Source organism: Cavia porcellus, unplaced genomic scaffold (assembly GCF_034190915.1).
Source record: "Cavia porcellus strain 051 isolate PalLab524CR breed Dunkin Hartley unplaced genomic scaffold, mCavPor4.1 scaffold_1, whole genome shotgun sequence".
Taxonomy (NCBI): Eukaryota; Metazoa; Chordata; class Mammalia; order Rodentia; family Caviidae; genus Cavia; species Cavia porcellus.
In genome coordinates, this window is record NW_026947484.1 from 114740275 (window position 1) to 114761209 (window position 20935).

General features: G+C 37.3%; 1 protein-coding gene across 19 annotated transcripts in view; it reads left to right on the forward strand.

Annotated features, from left to right (window-relative positions):
• The window catches only part of Mtf2 (metal response element binding transcription factor 2), a 60128-nt gene continuing 39193 nt past the window's right edge, over positions 1–20935 (forward strand). For 5 of the 19 annotated variants that reach the window (XM_063254344.1, XM_063254334.1, XM_063254414.1 and 2 more), the window contains exons 1-2: positions 32–160; positions 264–293. Coding sequence is in view for 2 of the 19 variants with exons in the window: in XM_063254387.1 (XP_063110457.1) it covers positions 289–293 (5 nt within the window). In the remaining 17 variants the exon portion in view is untranslated. Of the gene's footprint in view, positions 294–20935 lie in introns of all 19 variants that reach the window. The other 14 variants (XM_063254413.1, XM_063254424.1, XM_063254428.1 and 11 more) reach the window with 8 other exon arrangements.

A 20935-nucleotide genomic window follows, 5' to 3' on the forward strand; every position in this document is an offset into this window, starting at 1 on the left:
TCGGCCGTGGAGTCGTTCCGCGCTCCCAGAATGCACCGGCAGTCCGCGGGAAACCAAAATGGCGAAGGGCTGTAGCGAAGTGGGCAGTGTTTGAGGCTGGTGTAAGAACGCTCACTCTACCCCCTAACCCTCGTCCCCAAGGACCTCGGCTTGTGCGTGCGTATGTGCGGGGTTCCCGGTGGGGCGGGTGCCCAGTAAGTGCTCGGAGTCGCAGGGGAAGCGCCCACAGGGACGTGATTGGTTATTTTTTTTCCTGTATGAAGCGGTTGGCACCACTGAAGTGACCGAATGAGGTGAGAGACCTTGGCCTGGGAACGGCTCTTCCGGAGAAGGTGGGGGTGGAGGGTGGAGAAAGAAAGGAAGCAAATATAAAAGGGAAAGATGGAGGATTGAGGTTGGGGGTGGGGGCTCCCGTGTGTGTGTATGTTGAAAGGAATGGATTGAAAGTAGTTGAATGCTGGAGAAAATCGGGACTAAAGAAACGAGCAGGGTTTATAGTGTAGTCTGTTGGAGGAACAAGATGCATCGTTGAGACAGGGAAGCTGTGTTTGGAGGGCAGGAAGGAGCCTGGGGGCGGGAGACGGTTGGAGGGGCAGGATGAACCTGGTGACGAGTGGGTGGGGGAACGGAGGGAGGAGCCGTTAGGAAATGGGGGCCGAACTAGATTTGGGGAGCCAAATAGTGGGGCTGCCTGGGACCTAAGGGGGCGCTAAGGGAAGTACAGCTTGGAACCTGAGGGCGATAGAATTGTGTGGAATTGAAGTGAAGGGGGACTGTTGGAGGGGCCCAATGAGGATGAGGGAACACTGAAGTGGGGCCTGGAACCTGTCCTGAAAGCTTAAAGGGAAGAGGTGAGAGGGAAAATGAGATGGGAGAGAGGTACATTATATTTGGAGTGCATCGAAAATCTGAGGCATTTTTTTCAGTTTAGCAGATCTAATTCATTCCTGCGGAATGTAGATTTGTATTGCATTCGTTTTTTCAACTGAAATAATTAACGTTTAAGGGATTTTAAATAAATTTGCCCAGATTTCTTAACATAGTTGGGTTGCGCCAGAATACTTAACTGTTTTACAATCTGGTGTTCTCGGTTGTTAGAATTTGTCTTTGGAAGCAAGTAGCAGGAACAGATGGATTTATCGGGGTGATTTGGTGAACAGTGAGGGTTTGTGAACAATGAGAAAACGGTAATGGAATATTACTTTATTTTTTAAAGAATTTAACTGTGGATAACGGTAGAACTCATCTAATACAAATTCGAATATGAAAGTTTAAGTACCCTGTGTGTAACATACGGGAAAGCACCATGCGAGGTATACAGAGTTAGAAATATGTAAATAGTGGCTGATTTAATTTGACTCCAGATACCTAGTAGTAATAACTTTCTCCATCGATTCCTTGTGACCCTCCTGTGTAGTACCCTGACTACAGACTGGTTTCAATTTCAATGTTTTAAGTCTTCTCTTTAGAATTCCTTTTGAGTGTGGGCTGTGAATTTTAGAAATATTTACTGTAGACAAAATGTACTTAAAATTTTTAAGTAGTTTTTTCAGAAATTATTTAAATGGAGCTTTTAGTTTTAGGCAAGGAAAGAGTTGGTTTTAAATTTCTTACTATAAAGCATTCTTGTTGCTTTTGATGATGTTTCACGTCCAAGTATTTGATATAAAAGCTTGAGAGGCAAGGTGAAACTTTTTTGTGGTTGTTTTTGGGTTCTAAATGTAAAAATATATTTGAACTCAGTTTAGAATTTGCTCACTTTTTTTTTCTAAAGTGCTAAAAATGTCCAAAATATTTGAATTAAGAATGCACCTGTTTCCTGATACTGCATATTTATGTTAATGGTCATTAACGGGTTTATGTCTACCAGAATTAAGTATATATGGAATTTTCACTACATGTTTAGAAATAATCTAATTAAACTTTTTTCCCTTAGATGAAACAGATAGAATAACTTTTAAGTTATGTATGTTGTCTTAAAGCTTTATTCAGAAAAGAATTTTGTTCTGTATATTCTACTGTGTCATTAATTCTTAAATGTCATGGGTTATAAATAGACCTTTCCTTTAGATCTTTGTAAAACTAATTTGCCTTATTCATATTTCAGCATGATCTTTACATCTGATTTGAGGGTACTTGAAAATGCAGTAATAATTTGTTTTAGCACACAGGAAAATTTGCCTCTGAAGAGTTGCATAGCATCTCTAGGTTTGCGAATTTCTTTGTGAATGTTTCTTATGTATTGAAACAGTACTGTCCAATAGAACTTTATGCAATGATGATAGGTATCTAGTTCTACTTCATCCAGTAAATCAGTAGCCATGTGTAGATAGATAATTAGACCAAGGACTGAACTTACAATTCAATTCATTAAAACCCAAATTTATGTGCTTATAGTTGGAGTTAATTGTATTGGACAGCGCTGTATTCTTGCATTCATGTGTGTGTTAGAAGTTGTCACATCTATTATTCACAGAACTGAGGAAGTTCATATTTACTTTGTCCACTTTAACACCAAATATTCTTCATTTTTGCTGCATAGCATGTCTTCAGTTGTTTCTGTTTTCATATAACCCCGAAAAAGAATAAGATGTAAGAGTCTGCTCTTGTGTCAGAAAACAAGATGATGGATGTTAGGAATGTTAAGTTTACTTTTTAAAAAATTATTTAAAAATTATATTTATACTTAAAAGTAAAACTTAAGGAAAATGTCAAACATATACATAGTGTACCAGAATAGTATAATGAACTTAAGTGTATCCTTGTTTCATCTATACCTTACCTATTCCCCATGCCATTATTTAAAATTTTAAGGTAAAGTTGACATATATGAAACTCTACAAATCTTAAACTATACAGCTTTTAGTAAGTTTTCTTTAGATAGAATTCACACATATTTGAATGTACATAATTCATTTGTACCCTTTAAAGGTGTACAGTTTAATAATTTTTAGTGTACCCACAGAGTTGTGCAATTACTATTATCGAATATGAGAACATTTTCATGTCAAAAAGAAAAATTTGTATTCACTAGCAGTCACTCATTCTCTTCCATGAGCCCCTGGTAACCACTAATCTTCCTGTGTGTGTAGATTTGTCCTTTCTGTTCATTTCATCTAAATGGGATCATTACAATATATGACCTTTTTTTTTGTCTGATTCCTTTTACTTACCATAATGCTTTCAAAGTTCATCCAAATTGTGATGTATGTTAATACTTCATTTCACTTGATGGGATACTCATTGTTTGTGAATTCATAGTTGATGGAACATTTAAGTTGTTAGTTTCTTTTTTGTTTGGTCATGGCAACTGAGCCTAGTACCTTAAATTGAGGTATATCTCCACCCCTTTTTTATTTTTTATTTTAAAAGACAGGCCTCACTAAGTGCCCAGGCAGGGGTCAAATTTGTGATCATCCTGCTTTAGTCCTCCTAGAATGCTGGAATTAGTAATATTTGCCACCATGTCCACTTGTCATTTGGTGGGAAGGTTACTAGGAGTCTAACTTGGTACCTTCACCTGCCAGGTAGGCACTGTGCTGCTAACCTATATCCTCAGCCCCTTTTTGCCATTTTTTGACTATTAGAATTAATTCTGTGGTGAACATTCATGTATCTGATTTGTATGGGTATGTGTTTTCATTTTCTTGGGTAATATCTAGGAGTGGAGTTGTTGGGGTAGATGATAACTACGGGTTTAACTTTTTGAGGATTTGTTGAACTGTTTTCTCGAAAAGAATGCACCATTCTAAATCCTATCCTACCAGCAACTGATTTTAGTTATTGCCCATCTTTTTTGTTATAATCATTCTGGAGAGTGGGAAGTGGTATTTCATTGTGATTTTGACTTGCATTTCATGATGGCTAATGAAGTTGAACATATTTCCATTTGCTTCTTGATCATTTATATACCTTATTGGAGAATTGTCTCTTGGATATATCCTCCCCACATCCCAGTTTTATGTGTGTGATGCAGGGAATTGAAATCAGGGCCTCTCAAACACTAGGCAAGTGTTCCACTATTGAATTATTTCCATAGCCCCCTTTTATTTTTTGAGACAGGGTCTCACATAAGTTCTTCCTGCTTGAACTTGTGACCCTGCTGCATACACTTCCTAATTTACAGGTGTATACTGCACTTGGCTAAAAGTTTTTAATGTTGATGAAGTCAACCAATTCTTTTCTTACTTGTGGTCTCCCACTCCCAACCTGAAATTTAACACGGGGCTGCATGTTTGCTAGGCAGTGTTCTACCACTGAGTAACATCCCAGGTCCTTTGGCTTACACTTTTAGTATATTTGATAAACCATTGCCGATGATGGGAACAGATTTGCTTCTAAGAATTTCATAGTTTTAGTGCATACACACAAATCTGATCCATTTTGAGTTAATTTTTGTATAGGATGTGAGGTAGGGATCCAACTTCAGTTTTTTGCATATAGGTAGATGCCAGTTTCCCAGTGCCAGTGTTTTTGCCTGCTGTTGTGTCAGTCCTGTCAAAAAAAAATTAATTGACCATACATATAAGGGTTTTTGGTTTAAGTTTATTATTGCTAATCTGTATGACTGTAACATAATGTTTGATTACTGTTGATTCATTGCAGGTTTTGATGTTAAGCTGTATGTGACGCTGTTTATGTCTTGAGTGTCTCAAATATTATGTTGTATTAAGTCTTGCATTTATTTGTTTGTTTGCTTGCTTCCTTGCTTGTGGTGCTGAGTATTGAACCCACTGAGGTATGTCTCCTGCCCTTTTAATGTTTTTCTTTTGAGAAAAAGGCTTTTTTAGTAAGTTGCCTGGGCTGGGCTTGAACTTACGATTTTCCTGTCTCATCTACCTGGTGTTGGGAATATAGGTGTGTGCCACTGTGCCCAGTTTGCTTTTTTTTTTTTGTCTTTTTGTCTTCTTGAGACAGCATCTCTCTCTCTGCAGTTCAGGCTAGCCTTGAGCTCACTTTGTAGCCAAGGCTGGTCTCGAACTTGCAGCGATCCTCCTGCCTAGCCTCTGAGTGCTGGGATTACAGGCATGAGTCACCACGCCCAGCTGATTGGGCTTTTTTGAGATAGTTATGTAGTTCAGGTTGGCCTTGAACTCATTTTGTAGTCCAAGCTGGCCTCAAACTTGCAGTACTCCTATCTCAGCCTCCCCAAATGCTGGGATTATAGGTGTACACAACCACAATGAGTGCTCAATTTGTTTTTAATTTTTGTTACTATTAGATTTATTTCTAAATAGTTCATTTTTTGAGGCAATTTAAAAATGAATTAAATAAAGTAATCTGTAGGAGAATAAGTATGTAATAGCTAATACTGGACTCTTAATATGTGGGTTTAGGTAGAGCAAATCTTTAGATTTTTACTTTGAGTAGTAAAGTGAACCTGAGTGATTTACTGTGTAGCCCACCCTTTCCCACAACCATATGGTGGTGAAGTAGGAGAAATAAAAGATGCCTCGGTATTTTCTCCCCTGTAACTGTTCATATGTATCTCTATGTATGTGCTGACAATATTGGATGGATGCATACATAAATTTCTAGTTTGAGAGATGGTCAGATAAGAATGAGAGTATCATAGGGAATATTGGAAGAAGGGATGGGTTTCAAAAATTTGTTAAATTAAAGCTGTTAGGAAAATCCAAGTAGAGTGTGTGCAGTTGAAAATGCAGCTCTGAAGCTTTTCAAGATAGGGCAAGGCTCTTATTTCTAAATAAGAGATTTAGAAATTGTCAACAGAAAATTTAGGCAAGGCAGTAGGAAAACATGACTACTCAAGATAAGAAAAACATGTGGAACAAAAGAAGGGAACTTTAGACAACTTCAATATTTAGAATTTTCAGGGGAGGAAGAAGCCAACAGTATAAGACACTGGAATGGCCAGAGAGGGAGAAAAATCACACATATACTGTGCATGGAAGAAACCAAAAGGGGACAATTCAAGAAATAGATCATAATCATCAGTTATTATACAAAGATTGGGTACAGTAGGACCTGAAATTAAAATGATCTCTGGTATTTGATCATTCAGAGGCCTTTGATGTAGTTGTTAGTGATGTTTTCTATGTTTTTTTGGTGAAAAGAGTCAGGAAGATAGAAAAGTAATTTTTAAGGATTTTTATTGGTTTTGTTTGTTTTAATTTGATTTTGATTATGGCAAGTTTGCATCAAGGAGAGTTGGAGGGGATTTAAAATAAAGAAAGATTATTGATGAACTGAGATGCTTGAGGATATGAGATCTCTCTCTAATACTGGAGAAGAGGCATGTCCTTAGGGAAATGGGATGAAGTAAGTGCTTTGATGGAGAAGGTTGAGGAATTTCATGTTTTGTAGCTTCTGTTTTATGTAAACTACCACCCCACCTTCTGAGTGAAGAGGTAAGTGCCACAGTAGACCCTTGAGCCAAGTCATCTTTCTGAAGGTATATAGATGGCAGCAGTGATTATATTCTCTTAGATAAGGGGGTGAGAGATAGGCAGACAGACAGGGACTTGAGCCTAGAGAATGTTGAACTGGATCCCTATCCCTTTTCATTTTTTAATTTTGATACAGGATCTTGCTAAATTGTATCCAGTTTATACTGAACTTGACTTTTTAATCCTCCTGCCTCAACTTTTTTTTTTAAATTTTATTTAAGGAGAAAAAAGAAAAAAAAGCAGAGACAGGGTACAAGTTATACAGATTTACAGAAAAAAATAAACAGTAGGAAATCACTAGTTAATGGATTACATTTTGTCATCTCAGAAACAATTGTTCAAGTTACAAAATTAAAGCTTATAAAGTGGATATTCCAACAGTGAGACTGCAAACAGTTCTGTTCAATGATCCAGCAAAACTCAGTAATATCATTATCTATCTTATACACTTTAAATATACATGCAGTTATATCGTTTAGAGCACTTTCTTTTCCTCTCTTTTGTACAATGACAATTACACATTTTGGGTTTTGTTGCTCCCACGATTCTTATTACTTTTTTGAAAGAGAGTAGAACCAAATGTGACATAACAGAACAGTCAGTCAAAACAAAAGGGTGGACGTAATAGATAATGTAAAAGCATAATACAAGGTGATCAACAATGGTTACCATAATGCCTCCCGCTATCTCTAATAGAATTGCCTATATCATTAGTTATAATAAAGTTGAACAAAACAGTAAAGAACAAAACCAAAACATTGGAGACATTATAGGTCTTCAAAAGTAGATAATAGTCAACCAGAATGGGCATCATAATGAATCCTACTATCTTCACAGCTGTTGCCTAAACTTTCGAACCTGGTACTATCAAGCAAAACAGAATAGAGGAACATCAGTCAAAACAAAGATGGTGAGAGCAATACAGGGCTTTAAATCAAGATAATGGAAAGTCAAAGTGGGTTACTATAATATATCCTGCTATTTTTAAATTTATTTTTCCCTTAATTAAAAGGATAAAGTAAATAATAAAATGGAGATTGAAATAAAAGAGGGCATAACAGCAAATCAGCACAGATCAAAACATAACCATTTAAGCAAAATAGTGTTTCACCACAAGATTATCCTGACATAAAAGTAGTTACCATATTGTCTCTTTCCTTGAAATCTTTGAGCATAACTTCGTATACTGTAGCATCAAATATATCAAAACAATGTAAAACCATTCAAGAGAATGACAGTATTACAGGGTATTTAGAATCAACTAACAGAAAATGAACAATGGTTTCTGTATAATCTCCTTGTCTATAAAAGGTTTTGCTTATACTATCATATATAATAAAATCCAATAAGATATCACCTGTTTAGACCAATGGAAACAGAAGAACAAAAGCTTGATGAGACTTCAAAACAAGATGATACTAAATCAGTATTACCTCTTAAGACATCATTTTCTCCAAAATAGCTGTTCCTATCCTTCAGTCTTCTCTGCCTCATTTCTGTTGAGCTCTTTTTCTGTCATTAGTTGTCAGTTTGTCTTCTTCATTTTGTTTTCTGCTCCATTAATTGTGGCCTCTCTGCCGCTACTTCTAGATTCTTCGTATTTTTCTTTTTTAGAATATCTTGCAGTATTCTCTGTAGAGTTGAATTGGTGGTTGCATATTCCTCTAGTTCCTCTTTATCCTGGAAGCACCTTGTTTTTCCATCAATTTCCAGGCATAGTTGTTCAGGATATATCAATCTTGGCTGGAGATTATTGTCTTTCAAAGCTTGAATTATTTCCCCCCACGCTCTTCGTGATTTGATGGTTTGTGCCGAGAAGTCTGCTGTAATTCTGATGGGTGTTCCCTTGTAAGTGATCTTTTCTTGTCTCTGACGGCTTTTAGTATTCTGTTCTTGTATTGGATTTCTGGAATTTTTATTATTATATGCCTGGGTGTTGCTCTGTTTGGGTTGTAGGTGGCTGGGGTCCTGTATGCTTCATACAACTGAGTATCTTTACCTTTTGCTAAATTAGAAAAATTCTGGATTATTTCTGTGAGTAGCTTTTGTAGTTCATTTGTTTGTGTCCCTACTTCTTGTTTTATGTTCTTAATTCTTAAGTTTAGACCCTCTTATCATCCTCAAGCCTTTGTATTATTGCTGTTTGTACTTTGTTATTTTTAAGAAGTTTTTCATTTCATGCTCCCATATTGTAAATCAGCCCTCCAGTTCAGATAATCTGTCCTTAGTTTCTTTCAAGCTGTTACGCCAGTTTTCAATAGAGTTTTTAGTTTCCTGGTAATCTCTTTGAACCTGCTTCACGTATTCTATGCTTTCTCTATTTTCTCCATTAAACAATTCTCCCCTCTTTTTCTGTTCTTCCATTGCACCATCTGTTTTTTCTTGGGTGGTGCTTAGCATTTCTCTAACTATTCTGCTTATGTCTAGCTTCAGGTCATTAATAACTTCATTCCTGAACTTGTCTATGAGGCTCTTGAGATAGAGCTTTATGTCTATTGGTGCTGTGTCTGCTGTTGCCTCTTTCTCAGGATTAGGGGCCGAGGACCCTTTCTTGTTGCTGCCTCTTCCCATATTCTTTGTTCCTTATATATGCAAGCATATATAGGAGGCCCAGCTTCCTTCCCTGTCAGCCACAGCCTGATTGAATTGCGCCGGCTAGGTGTTCCTGCCCACCGCAACGCACCAGGGAGTTACCGACTAGGCAGCCTATGCAGGGCCCACCCCTCCAGGTCACCTTCAGGAGCTGGGACCTGGGCTGTGCTAGCCTACTGGGTCTCAGCCAGCAGTGTCACATGGGCTAGACACTGCTCACCAATCCCGCTTGAGAGGCGGATTGGTGACTGAAGTCACTGCAGCGCCCTGTTCCCGCAAGTCTGCCCGGTCCCAGAATGTCCTCTGTTAGAGTCTCCTAGACCGTGGTGAAGAGACCCAGTTTTCTCTCACTCACCTGAGGTGGATGCACGGCTCCCTGTCCGTCCAGCTCTCAACTCCGTTCACCGATTCCCGTTCTCAGAGCTTCCGCGCGTCTCTCTCCCTGCCGACCGATGCAGATGCAGCCGCCGTGTGGCGGGAAACCCAAATCGCTGCTTCCAATGGCGCGGGCTCCAGCTTCCACGCGGAGGCTTTATCTGTTCCTGTTATAGCACCAGGATTGCATTCCCAGTTGGTTTCTCTCAGCCCAGTTTGTTCTTGGATCACTGGTACATATCTCCTCTTGCTTATGATTCCTTACTCAGCACCATTCCTGAATTCTAATCTGGGTGTTTCAGAGAGCCTCCGTAGCTGCTGCTGTCTGTCCGCCATGTTCTCCCAGAAGCTGCCTCAGTTTCTTGAATAGCTGCATTTACAGTTGTGCAGGAGCATTCCCACCTAATTCTTTTCTTTGTCTTTTAGTTGCTTTTCATATAGTCTACTTATGGCACCTTTTCTGGAGGGTGTTAAGGATTAGACCCATAGCTTTGTGCATGTTAAGCCTGTGCTGTACCACTGAGGAATGCTCCCAGCACTAGGACCTAAACTTTTTGAAAGTATGACCCAGTTTTCTCCTGATTTCAAAGTTTCTTGAGTCCAGAGTAGGTCTGAATCATCTTGAGCTTTCAGCCATAGAGAATTGTGTGTCACATGTACCACTTTCCTAATCCAAGCAGAGTATTTTTTGTTTGTTTAGAATTATAGTTTTAATATGTTAAGATGCTTTGAACATAGAAACTGACCAATTTCCATTGAGAAGACAGTGTCCCATTTTATTAAGAAGAAAATATTTTTTCTAGTCTTACATTAGTTTTTTTAAGGTTCTTATGAATACACCTAACAGCTCCTTCATTGGCTTTTGACTTGTGCATTTTTAATAGCATTTCATGAATTCTCATCATTAACTGGACAGGAGGGTAGTTTATACAGCCCTGGTTAAAAGCACTTAACCTAATACTAGAAATACTTTTATAATTTCAAAACATACTCATTTATAGTAGTTTTGGATCCTACTAATAACATTACTTTTTCATTTTAAGTTAGCATCAATAAATACATTGAATGTCCATCTTGAAGAAAGAAAGCACTATACTGTACTTTGGTATATATTATGTAGTGTTCTTCCTTATTAGTTCAACAAATGTGTAATCAGAACTTTCTTTGTTGAATAGAGTTTTAGATGCTAGAGATACGTTGGATGAGAGATTTTCCCTGACACTGCAGTATGCAGTGGTTGGAAGGAGGCGACAAACAACACAAATGAGTAGACACATTGCATCTTCTATGTGGTAGTTTTGTTAAAATTGTTTAACTTTTATTTTGTTTTATTTTATTTTGAAAGTAGTAAAAATGCAACAACACAAGACAGAACAAAGCCAATAGAGACAATGAAGTGAAATTGGTACAGGATTTCACATTACGAGACTGGGATAGTAGTAATATGTACTATGGTATATCTCTTTGTCTTCACAATAGTAGTCCAGTCAATTAGGTATAGCAAAATCAAACCAAAAATAGAACATTATAAAACCAATTGAGAATACTGAATAGAGCAAAAGAAACATAACAAAACAGTGAAAACAACCTATGCTTTCAAACAGAAGATAAAAGGAAATCCCCCATATTTGCTATACTGCATGTGATCATCCTCCCAAGAAATGCTGAGACATCTATCCCCGGTAGCTATGGGGGGAAGGAGTGGGCAGGAGAAGGGTGCTTGATTTTTCAGCCCACGTGGCAGTAGGCTCAAAGATAATGGTTCTCCAGGCCCACGTTGCAGGCGCTTCCCAAGAGGGCGGGTGAATAAGCTGCCCGAGTCCCAGCATGGCCGGATCTTGGGAGTTCTGGTTCTTCCTTAACTTTGATTTTAGACATAACAAAACAGTAAGACAGATACAGAATGTGTAGCATGCTACCACAGTAGCTGGAAAAAAGTCAAGTATTAGGGAAAACAACAACCAACCAAAAAACAAAAAATACGAGCATAACCAATATTAAAGAATACAAGAGAGAAATGCAGTATGGAAACTTGACGATTCTGAAGTTTGAAAAAAGCTATTAAGGACATTTTTGTCTCCAGTTGAATTCAAATATGGGCATTAGAGGATGGGATTAAACCAATATTAAGTTTACTGGATATAATGTCATGAGACTAGCAGAAAGTTCATCATTTTAAAAGAATACATGCTAATGGTTAAGGGCGAAATGTTATGTCTGCAACTTTGAGATAAATTAGCAAAAATATGTATTATAGTAAGAGAGGGAAAGAAATGTAAAATATTAATTGGTGAATCTAAGTGAAAAGTAAACTGATTATTCTTTTGATTACTTGCATTTGTACTTGTCTGTTTCAATATAAAGAATTGGGCAAAAATATAATGTAGGTTATAGGTTTTTTGTTTAGCATGTGGAGAGCCAGTTTTCCCAGAGCCTTGTAGACAGGTACTCTACATTACTAAGCTGCAACCCCAGCCTGGTTATAAGTTCTTTAAAAAGGAGTTCTCTGAAAGATTAATGGAAAGTGTACTTACTTCAATAGGAATTACTTAACAGGATCAACTATGCAGAAAATGGAGGCCAGAAGGGGGTAGTTTTGACAGTAGATACAATGTATATAAATACCTTAAGTGGGAAAGAGCTTTATTTATGGTGGGGGCATTCTATGTTGTCTCTGCTGACCTTAAACTTCGGTGCTTAAGCATCCTTTTTCACCTGAATGGCAGGGACTACAGGTGTGTATGACTTTGCCTTTTGTCACCATGTCATGGTCAAGAAATAGAGCATTGCCACCTAACCCAGAAACCAGAATTTCTGTCCTTCCATCCCCCAACGACAGATCCTAGGTTATAGTTATTATGTAATTTTTTCCCATTATAATCTTAATATGCAAGCTTGCATCTTAATGGTTATATTATCAGTGCATGTTTTAAGTTTTTCTCAGTTACGAGTTTCACTATATTTTGCCTTTTTATTCTGTGCAATTTATTTGTAAGGGAAAGGAGGTCATTTGGCATGTAAATTTCTCAGCTTGGATTTTGCTGATCGTGGTCTCCCTTGTGTGACTAAACATATTTCTCTTTTTTTAAATTTTATTTTGAAAGTAGTAAAATACAACAGAACAAGACAGAACAAAGCCAACTGAGACCATGTAGTGCAATTGGTACAGAACTTCACAGCAGGTGACCGGGATAACAGTAATAGGTATCACAGTATATTTTGTTATCCTTACAATACTTGTTCTTTAAATCACGTATATCAAAATAAAATGAAATACAGAACATTATAGAACTTACCAAAACAATATTGAATAGAGCAGTACCATTAATCAGAATAGAGCAAAACAGTAATAAAATACTTGCCTTCAAAGAGATGGTAGAAGGAAATCCCCTTTATTTGCTATGGTCAACCTCCCAGGAGATGCTCAGATTTCTGATTCCTATTTGTTAAGGGGGTGGGGGGTGGGACACAAGACAGGACAGGAGAAGAGGGGTAGGGGAAGTGGGATGTTTGACTGTAGGTGGTGCATCATTAGGTTCACTATTGCTTAGCAGGGAGGCAAGCTTCTTGCTTGGTTTCCCAGGGTCCTAAGTTCCAACATAATATGGATCTCAGGAGACACTGGTGGTTCTACCCCTGTAAGGGCTGCAGTCTGCCCCACTGCCACCACTTACCAGGGAGGCGAGCTGCTTGCTTGGTTTCCCAGGGTCCTAAGTTCCAGCATGTCGCGGATCTCAGGAGCCAAGATGCACTGGTCGTTCTCTCCTTGGAAGGGCCACACAGTCTGCCACACTGCAGCCACTTACCAGGGAGACTGAACATATTTCTCTGCATTCCTGTAAATTGTTCTTCAGATATAGAAGCTTATTTGATTTGGTGCTACTTCTTTTTTTAAGATTATTTTACATGTGTGATGTATTCTATCAAGATACATATAATGTGTGATTATTTCTCTTGCTGTGCTATTACCGGACACTGATGTCAATGCATACTATATTAGAAAATGGTGATAAAAATTCAGTCTGGATCCCCGGGACCGATAAAAAGGAAAGAGACCAAAAAAAAAAAAAAAAAAAAAAATCAGTCTGTTTCCATTTATTGACTTGAAAATATTTAGAAAGAAAAATTACCTTTTCCCTTTCTGTGCCTTATGGCTTACTTGTCTCTGTGTGCTGAGGATCAGACACAGGAACTTGTGGATGCTAAACCCATGCTTTGCCACTGAGCTATATCCTTAGACCTCATGTTTGCCTTGATGTAGTTCCTTAAAAGAACAAACCATCTTTTGGTGGGATATACAGGGTAGGAACTGTGACTTGGGGGAGAGAGGATGTCTAAGTGTCCTTATATAAAGACTTTACATATTACTCCATTCTTATTCATTCACCTGACCTCTGGCATTTGAATTTTTTTAATTTTAAATTTTAAATTTTAAAAAGAATAAAATCAAAGTAAAATAGAATAAAGCCAATCGAAACAAAACAATGAAAGAAATACAGGTCTTCAAGATAATAGGAAGTCAGCAATGGCTACCATGTTTGTTATTTTCAAAATGGCTGCCCATATCATCAGACATAGTAAAAAAAAAAACCAATCAAAACAAAATAATGAAAGTGATACAGGACTAGGAAATCATGGTTACTGTAATATATCTTCTTGTCTTCAAAATAACTATCAGTGCCATTTTTATAGAATAAAATCAAATAAAACAATAAAACCAAACAGTGAAAATGATACAGGTCTTTGAAACAAGATAATAAAGATTTAACAGTGGCTACCTCCTTTAGAAGGAAAGCTGTCATAGCTGGCTATCTTGTTATCCTCTAAATAAACGCTCATAGTATGGTCTTTAGGCCTGCAAAGTCAATCAAACAATACAGTCATTAGTTGGTTTTTTTTTTTTTTTTTACTTCAGTGGTTATTGTCTCAGCCCATGTTTCTCCAAATCAGCTGGTTGCTTATGGGGAGTTGGCCTGGCTCACTGACCACTGCTGGTTCACAGGAAGGGGTTGGTTTCTTGGTTCTCTTCCTGGGACACGTGGCTGCTGCTGACTCACAGGAAGGGTGGCATTTGAGTTTGGTGATAACATTTTCTTAAGTGTTTTGAGATTCTGCAAATGGATGAGTTTGCTTCTCATTGGTCCTTTTGCTGGGAAATTGTTTAATCTTCCAGGTTTTACAAGTTTTATTCCTCTGTGTGTGTGTTTTAAGACAGTCTTGCCATGTAGTGCAGGCTGGCCTTGAACTCACCGTGATCCTCCTGCCTCAGCCTCCTGAGTGCTGGGATTAACAGGTATATGCCACCATGCCTGGTTAGTTCTTCTATCTTCATATACTGTGATTGGGGTTTCAATTGTGGAAAGATTGGCTATGGAGTATTAACACTGTGCATTGATAGGAGAAAAACAGAAAAGAGCTTTTGTCTATATCTTGATGGAGTAAAGTCCTCTTCATTCAATTTTGCTTCTTATTTCTAGCCAGGACTCTAGGTATCAACATTTTGATCTCCGTGTCTTCACTTCCATATCTAATTTTCTTTCATAGCAGGTACTTCCTAGACTTCCCTATTTTTCTCCAGATGTTTGACAGTTTTGCTAGTCTTTTCAAAGATCAAATTTTTTGTCGTTTGTTTTATTGTATAGAGATATTCCTCATTTAATGACTGAGTTATGTAAGTCATTGAGTTGGTTGCATAATGAGGAATTGTATATAGTTTATACATTACAATATTTAGAATGAAGAGTTAGTCTAAGGAAACTCCAACTTGCTTTGCTTTATTTGCATTACTCTTAAAATACGATAGTGTGTAACAACATAAAACTGCAGTACTATACAGTACAATCAGAAATTACAGTAGCACTGTATAAAGAAGGTATATTGTACTAAAAAAAACCCAAGAAAGACCCTGAGACTATGAGCAAGGTGCACAGAACTGTACCCCCACAAAAAAGATGCATTGTAAGTCCAATCAGCAGGTTGTAAGTCTGAAGAGTGCACCTCAGTCCTAAGTGTAGTTGTTAAATAGGTAGATCATTATATGAAGAATATCCGTATATGTTTTTCTTTTCATTAATTTTGTTTGTTTTTCTTTTGCTTTCTTTTGGTGTGTGTATTTTTCTCTTCCCTTTCACAAGACCTTGATACCTAATTGGTTAACTTTCACTTTTTTTTCTCGTGTATTTTGGTGGGAATGTAGCTTAGTAGTTGAGCACTTTTGCCTAGCCTAGCCAAAGTTCTGAATGTATCTGGATGCATATTTTAATACTTATATTTTAACTGTAGTGTCCTAATTTTTTTGTTACTGTTAATTTTATTTTAGAATAAAACCAAGTACAATAAAATGTATCAAAACAAGACAGTGTAAGTGACACAGGATTTCAAAGCAAGTTAATAGGAAATCAACAGTGGTTACCATAATGCCTCTTATTGTCTTCAAAATAGCTGGCCATACCTTCACACATAGTAAAATCCAATAAAACAGAAACAGAATCAATAAAAACAAAACAATGAATGTAATACAGGACTTCAGAAGATAATAGGAAATCCAAAATAATATATCTTGTTTCTTTGAAATAGCTGCCCATGCCTTCAGATACAACAAAATCAAACAAGATAAAGCAATAAAAACCCAACCAAACAGAACAGTGAGAATGATCAAGTATTTTGAAACAGTAGGGAATTAACAATAACCACCACCTTCAGAAGGAGATCCTCTATATATGTGTATTGTGTATTGTTATCCTCTGAATAGATGATCAGACTACTGGCTTTGGGCCTGCTAAGTCAGTGAAACATTAAACACTATAAGCATTAAGTTGTATTTTTACCTCATTAGCTATCATCACAACCTGTGTTTCTTCAGATCAGTCAGTCACTTATGGGAATGAGGAGACAGATGTTGGCTCTTGTCTCCCTACCTTTGCTCTAGGAAGGGCTGGTCAGCCCACACATGGTACCAACTCATAGGAGGTGTTAACCTAATTTTAATACATGGTTTTTATTGTTCAGGTCAGAACATTTGATTCTTTTTTCTTTCTTTCTTGTATCAGGGGTCAAACTCACGACCTTGCGCTTGCCAGGCAGGTGCTTATTCTCCTGAGCTAAATCCCCCAGCCCCATACTTGATAATTTCTATTATTTCTTGTTTCGCCTATGAAATATTTGAAAGTGTATGTCTTGATTTTCAAATTTTCTTTTCTTTTTACTTTTTTTTTTTCTTTTTGAGACAGGGACTCACTATGCGGTTCAGGCTGACCTTGAGCTCACTTTGTAGCCCAGGCTGGTCTTGAACTTGCATTGATCCTCCTGCCTCAGCCTCCCAAGTGCTGGGATTACAGGCATGAGCCACCACGCCCAGCTCCGATTTTCAAATTTTCAAAGTTGGTCTTTTTATTGGGGTTTAGTCTTAAAGCATTGTAGTCAAAGAACGTTCACTGTATGATTTTACATCTTAAAATTGTTAAGACTTGCTTTATGAATCAGTTTTGTTCAATTTTTATAAATATTTTGTGTATCAAATATCTTTTGTTGGTTGAAGCATAGAAGAAACTTCAACTTTGTTAACTTTTCCTAACCTGATTTCTCCCATGTCATCCTCTCAGTTACTTCCATTAAAAACCTGGTAGTTATTCTAAATTTTTCATTTGTTTTCAGTATCACATAAATATATACCTATATTCTAAATACCATTCTTACATTGTTTCTGGTTTTCTGTTTTTTTTGAGACAGCGTTTTTCACTATGTAGTTCAGGCTGCCCTTGAACTTCCTGTGTAGGCCAAGCTAGTCTTAAGCTCTTGGCAATCCTCCTGCCTCAGCCTCTTGAGTGTTGGAATTGCAGGCATATAGCATCATGTCCAGCTATTTTTGTTACAGAGTATACTATGATTATCTTTAAAAGTTAGAAAATGTGAAGTATATAAAATAGATTATTCAGAGCTCTGCTATCTAGGGATTGTTTTCTTATTTCAACTTCTTCATGGCCCTAATTCAGGATTGTTTCCCATTATTTATAGGCTACTACAGGTTTATTAGGTTTCTATCTTTTCTCTCCTTTGCATAACATTCATTTGCTTATTCTTTCAGCCAGAATTGAGAATCTAAGTGCTAGGTTCAATGGATATGTAACAATGAATAAGACAAGTAAATAAAAGTCCCTGCCTTGATGAAACTTTTATAGTTCAAAGCCTTTTCATTTGCCCAGTGTTACTTTTGCCACTTTCTGTTATAGTTTGAGCTTTAAGTATATAGTAGTGAAGTTTTGTTAAAAAATTTGTGCTGTGAGAGTGGCTTTGCACCTTTGCGTATGTCCCCAGTGTTGATGAAATTGTCTCTTAACGGCTTGCTGGGACACTATTATAAACGCCTTACCCTCTTCCATTAAAAGCTGAGTCTTGGGTATTGAACTCATGATCTCACCCTTGCCAGTCAGGCGCTTATGCCACTGAGCTAAATCCCCAGCCCTAAACGCTGAATCTTGAAACTTTATGTGACTGCCTCTTGTTCCTGCATAGATTAGGTACTGATCTCATGTCTCTTTATTATAAGATTTATATCATGTATAGTTTTTGGCATGTATATATATTTCTCTCCTTATGCTGTAGTTTCTTTGTGTATGTACTATATTTTTCCATATTTGTTTAATATTGAGCATAATACTTTAGGTGAGTTAGATGAGTTTAGATAAAATCATGTTTTTCTTAACTTTCATTATATAATCCTTATTTTTTATTATAAAATAGTTTTGGGTATAGATTATTTCAGTGGTTAAAATGTGATTAACTAAAAAGTATATTCTGAAATAGTCTGTCTCAGATACACGTTTTCAGTGGACATAGAAATGTATACATTGGTTGTTTATAATATGACTGCATGTTTGCATATAAGCCATTATAATGGGGATTGGGATTCCAAGTCAGCTGATCTGTAATTTGTCATGCAGTTTATTTGTAGTGTTCCTAGTACTTATTATCTATTGTAATGGTTTCATAATTTAACTTTGTGGTCTATTAAATGTGTTTCTTCTTAGTGTTGCCCAACTGGAACTAGAGTATCTGCTTGTTTTGTCACAAATAGCACCCCTAAACAAGGGGTGCAGCAAGGTCAGGAATGAGTAGATAACATCTACAGAGTGAGTTGTGTACTTCTATACCCATATCCGGTTGTCCTTTCAGATAAAAAGTATGAGGATAGTTTTTGAGTTAGTAAATCCTTGAAGAAAGAGCTCCATATTTTGACATTCAGGGGTTTTCAGTTTAAGTGTTGCCTTCTCATCTGATCACCCTAATGCAAAACTCACTGCTGAGCATTCCTATGTGAGTTACTATAAACCTCAGTGTTAAATGTCACTGGACAGCTAAGGTTCAGTAAATAGTTGAATAAAGCCTCCATATGAAAGGGGAGGCCAAGATGCAGATGGGTGGGGGGAATCTATAGGAATACATATATTGGATAGGGTTTACTAAGAGCAGAACAGTACTAAGACATATCCTTAATAAAATTTCAAGCCATGAAAGATAAAGATACTAAGCCGGGGGTGGTGGCTCTTGCCTGTGATCCCAGCACTCGGGAGGCTGAGGTGGGAGGATCAGGCTGAGGTGGGAGGATCGTTGAGAGTTCAAAGCCAGCCTAGGTTACAAAGTGAGCTCAAGGCCAGCCTGAACTGCATAGCGAGACGCTATCTCCAAAAAAAAAAAAAAAAAAAAAAAAAAAAGACACTAAAAAACTTCCTGATGGTGAAAAAGGTAACTTATCAGGAAGTAAAAAACAGAGTAGAATGTGTTTGTTTTTTATTTTTTCATTACAACATTGTATACTGTGCATAACAGAAGAATACCATCTAAATTCTAAAGAAAATTATTTCCAACATAAAATGTTTTTGTGCAAGAAACTGTAAGTTGTTACTGGTTGTTTTGTTTCTGTTTTGTGGCACTGGAAATTGAAGCTATGGCCTCATGCATGCCAGACAAGTGAGTGATCTACCACTGAGCTGCATCCCTTACCCCCTTTTTTTTCTTTTGGTTATTAGTCCCCCCCCCCCAAGAATGAAACACTGGGCCTCATTTTTGCCTCTGAGCTACATTCTTGGCCCTTTTGATACAGGGTCTTGCTATGTTGCCTGGACTGACCTTGAACTCCTGGACTCAAGCAATTTTCCTGCCTCTTCTAAGTAGCTGGGACTACAGTGCACACCTGTACACCCATATCAGTCAGTTGTCAGAGTAGGATTGGGATATGTTTAGATAAAGGTTAAAGAAAATTTATATGTGAACATTCTTTTATTGCTTACCACTGCTTCCAGAAAACAGAATAGTAAGAGGAACTTCCAAGATAGCAAGGTCAAGACCTAGAATGGTCATTCCAGATTGGTGTAGGTACATAGAGGGCTCTAGGAGTAAGAATTACCTGTGTGTGTGAGATTTGAAATTATCCTTGAAATTTTGAAATGAGGCAGTAAAAAGATACAGTGAGCAATTCCGGGGAAAAACTAATGGTGTACTGCTCATTTTTACAGTGACTAATGTGTTTGCATCTTTTTAATGAAGCAAAACTTTGACTTAATGAAAATAACTTAGACTTATAGAAGATAAGAGGTAGGAAATGGGAGTTGGTTATACAATGTGAATTGTCTTTTATAGCAAGAAGTTAGGATTGAGATCAATCATTTTTTTTTTTTTTGTCTTTTTGAGACAGGGTTTCACTATGCAGTTCAGGCTGGCCTTGGGCTCACTTTGTAGCCCAAGCTGGTCTCAAACTTGCTACGATTCACCTCAGCCTCTCAAGTGCTAGTATTACAGGAGTGTACCACCATGCCTGGCTCGATATGAGTCATTTTAAAAAGAGATCTATAAGCACATTATTTGGAAATAAGAAAGTATATCTTACTCCTTTCTGTGCTATTTGATTTAAAAATTCTATATTATTACTCTTTTATATCTCAAATGAAGAAATAGTTTTTGAGCTGTGTACTTTATGCTTTTTGTCCTTTAGGTTAAACCCTTGTTCTTTTTTTTTTTTTTTAAATCTGTACTGGGAATCAAACTCATGACCGCCTGCTTGCAAGCAGGTGCTTATGCCACTGAGCTAAATCCCCAGCCCTAAACGCTTGTTCTTTTGAAATTAAACTTTTAAGTGTTCTTCAAATTAAAAGAAAGGCATCCAGTCTCAGGTTTCAGTTTACTCTCGGAAGATAAGAGAATTTATTCTCCTTAGCTTTTTTGCAGCCCCAAGTTGCCTTGTACCTGGATTCTGTTTGGCCTTGCTTGGACTCTGAATTTAACCATATCTGAATGAAAGATTTCCCTTAAAATGGTACCCTCATTAGTTTGTATTTTATTCTTTATGGGTTTAACCGATATTCAATATTTACTGCTTTTCCCAGGAAATAGAAAAAATTGTTGGGAAGATGGCAGCTTTGTGCTGTTTAAAGTACAATACCTGTTGCACTTATGATTAGGGTAGCCATAGAATGGATTTTTCTTCTCTCTCTAAGCAGTACCCATTTCTCCTCCTGTAATCCCAAATTATTTAAGCTTTGTGGATTTGGTAACTCAAGGAAAGT